Below are 3,029 nucleotides of genomic sequence, written 5' to 3'. Positions count from 1 at the left end.
GGGGGGGGGAGCGGGTCCCCGTCCCCCTCCCGGCTGCCCCTTGCACCGGGGTGGGGGGCAAAGCCCGGGACGGGGAAGGGTCCGGCCTCTCCCGTAGGGGCTTGGAGGCAAAGGGCCGAAGCGGCGCATAATGAGGCGACGTTAAGCCGGAGCCGGCGTGAATCAACACCGACGTGTGGCAAGCTGTGCGGATCCTGTTAAGGAGATTTATATATGTAGTTCATGAAGGCAATCATCTGGCTGGTAATCTCTCATTGTGCACCGCTCAAAGGCAGTTCATTCACACAACTGGCAAGGTACTGCGCTGCAAAATGAAGATATTAGTATCTCTCCTGAGAATTGTCTTTGTTAGGAATGTCTGTGGGAAATGTGTGTGTGTGTGTGCGCACGGACTGGCTAAACAGCTGTGATACCTGTGCGTAATGAGATAGCAGCACATTACTCATAGCTCCAGGATAGGATATGGAAGTAAATTAAGAAATCGGCACAACTCACACAGCTTTTGACCCAGCACTATTAGCACCCGCAGCGCATGGGAGTGGGACGTGGCACGCAGCTGCAGTTCATTCATCAGCACGTTACCGAGAGCTGAGGGACAACTCGGCGCAGTCTAATTGTCTCGCACCCATAGGGCTCAGCCAGGCACACACACTGGGGCAGCTTTTCCTAAAACAGGGTGAGCCTGGCCACTGGGAAGTGAGGTCAGGCAGCCCACAGCTAACAAGTGTGTGGAGGAGGAAGGGGATGGACAGGGGTGGGCAGGTGTTTCAGGAGGGCCAGGGTCTGAAGGAGATAGATGTGTCCCAAGAACCATCATCATCAAAACTTCCAGGTGCAAGATCAGCCACTTCCCAGCTGCACATCCAGGCATTCACATAAACAACATGCCACCAACAACACATTCCTCTGCACCTTCCCTCCTTTGGGGATAATCTGCCAGTACCTCCACCCCCTTCTCCCTGACTCCCTGGAGCTAGCCAAATGGAGATGATAATCTGCTGTGAAATATTGGTAGCACAGAGCTGTGACAGTCTGGGAAGGGAGGGGGAAAGGGAGCAGCAAGAATCTCTGGGATGAAGTTGCCCTAGAAAGGCAGTGTTTTCTTGCCTTGCAGGGATGTCAGGAGTTTGATGCATTCTCACTTTTTTTTTTTGTGGAAGAAGCCAGGTGAGTGTAAAGTGAGATTAGTCCTGGTTTTAACTCCTCAGACCTATACCTTGCCCGGTGCCTCTCAGTGGTTTGCACTGCACCACCACTTCCCCATGTAACCAGTACTCTGTCCTAGACATCACTTGTAAGGATGCAGCACAACAATGTTTGCCCAAGACCACCAGCAGAAAAGGCTTCTTGGTGCCCTCCAAAGGCAGCCTAGGATCTCACACCAAACCTCCAAGGGGAGTTTTCCCTGATTTCACTGGGCATCGCTTTGCTCTCCTTGCAAAAGAGCGTCACGCTTTGCTCCTGTTTTCCCATAGCCCAGATCAAGCTGCGCTGCACATAGGAAAGTACCAGTCCTCCCAGCAAACCCAGAGTTAAAAGGCATAGAATCACAGAATCATAGGATCATTTAGGTTGGAAAAGACCTTGAAGATTATCGAGTCCAACCGATAATCATGATAAACCGATAAACATGAGCGAGTAAAATGAGAGACGAGCAGTGGGAGGGTTTGGCTGAGACAGAGTCATCTCATGCCATGGACCACTGCTGGAAGTAAGGGAGGGGAATGGTAAATGACCCATCCTCCCCACTTGCCCCAGGAGCTCCCTTCCTCAAAGCTATTTCAAGGGATAACAGTGAAGTAAACGTACGAGGAGAGGGGGGCAGAGTGGTCAGGAAGTGTCCCCATCCCCAGCTTGAGGTGAAACCTTGGGATAGGCAGTGGGGGACTGAGAAGGGGGAGAGGAGAAGGTTGCATTTTGCCAACAGTCTCCCCTCCAGGTAGTGAACCTCTGAGCACCTGACTAAAAGGGAGAGGACCTCTTGGGACACCCCACACCTCCTCTCACCCAGAGTAATGGAGAAAGAGGAAGGTTCCCACCCTTTCATCACCACAGTACCTGGTTGAGGGAAGTCACGGCCAACCTGGGGATAACCAGCTGCATGACGAGCTGCAGGACAGAGGTGACCAGCCCAGCCAGGATGGCCCAGGTGAGTGGCAGCGGGAGCATGCTGTAGGTTGCAAAAAGCGTGAAGAGCACATAGCCAATGCCGTCCCCAAGGAGGCCACAGCCCAGGCCGGCCGCCAGGATCTGTGTGGCCATGGCCACCCAAGTGACCACACCGCTGTACTGCAGGTAGGTGTACGAGGTCGTGTCCTTCCTGACCACCACTAAGGCACAGATCACCACCTCGATGCCGGTGAAGAAGCCCAAGAGGATGCCCTTAATGGGGTCCATGGGAGCAGAGGCCAGGGTCAAATGGAGGAACAGCAGGGTCAGCTTGGTCAGCACATCCAGGATGTTCATGACCACCTCGGATTTGCGCCGCTGGCCCAAGAAGTAGCGCTGGTAAAGGCGCTCCAAGTCCCGAGACTTGAAGGAGTTGCGGAGAGTGGGGAAGATCACCCCGCGATAGGTATAGCCCCAGTTGAGGAAGAAGTCGGAGTTGCTGGGGGCACAGTCCAGAGGCAGAAAGCCCAGGTCCCCGCTGCTGCTCGTGCGCTCCGGGAAGACTTTGGTGCCTCCGTTGTTGTGGCGTTCACCACCCAAACTCCGGCCGGCCGACTGTCGCCGGAGGTGGTGGTGGTGGTGGTGGTGGTGGTGGCGCGGAGGGTGGGGGTGGTGGTTGGGGCAGCAGGTCTCCTCGGAGCTGAAGCCTTTGCCCCCACCGCTGCTGCTGCCGCCGCTGCTGCTGCTGTGCTCCTGGATGAAGCGCTGCTCGGTGATGTGGCGCACGGCCGTCTGCCACAGCAGGCGCTGGGGTCTGCCGCTGCCGGGGGGGGTCCTGTTGATGGTGTAAAGTTCATCGCTGTCGCTCAGGCACCGCACCTCCGAGAGCTCCATGGCGGTGACTGGCGGGGGGCAGAGGA

General features: G+C 55.8%; 1 protein-coding gene across 1 annotated transcript in view; it reads right to left on the bottom strand.

The window, feature by feature from the left end:
- The window catches only part of ADCY8 (adenylate cyclase 8 (brain)), a 131,872-nt gene extending 128,869 nt beyond the window's left edge, over nt 1-3,003 (bottom strand). Inside the window, 1 exon segment of the mRNA XM_010576916.1 lies at nt 2,059-3,003. Coding sequence (XP_010575218.1) covers nt 2,059-3,003 — 945 coding nt within the window.
- Nucleotides 3,004-3,029: the final 26 nt, after the last annotated feature.

This window comes from Haliaeetus leucocephalus, unplaced genomic scaffold (assembly GCF_000737465.1).
Source record: "Haliaeetus leucocephalus isolate CR32 unplaced genomic scaffold, Haliaeetus_leucocephalus-4.0 Scaffold555, whole genome shotgun sequence".
Taxonomy (NCBI): Eukaryota; Metazoa; Chordata; class Aves; order Accipitriformes; family Accipitridae; genus Haliaeetus; species Haliaeetus leucocephalus.
Note: the sequence above shows the minus strand (reverse complement) of the source record. Positions and strands in the feature narration are given on the sequence as shown.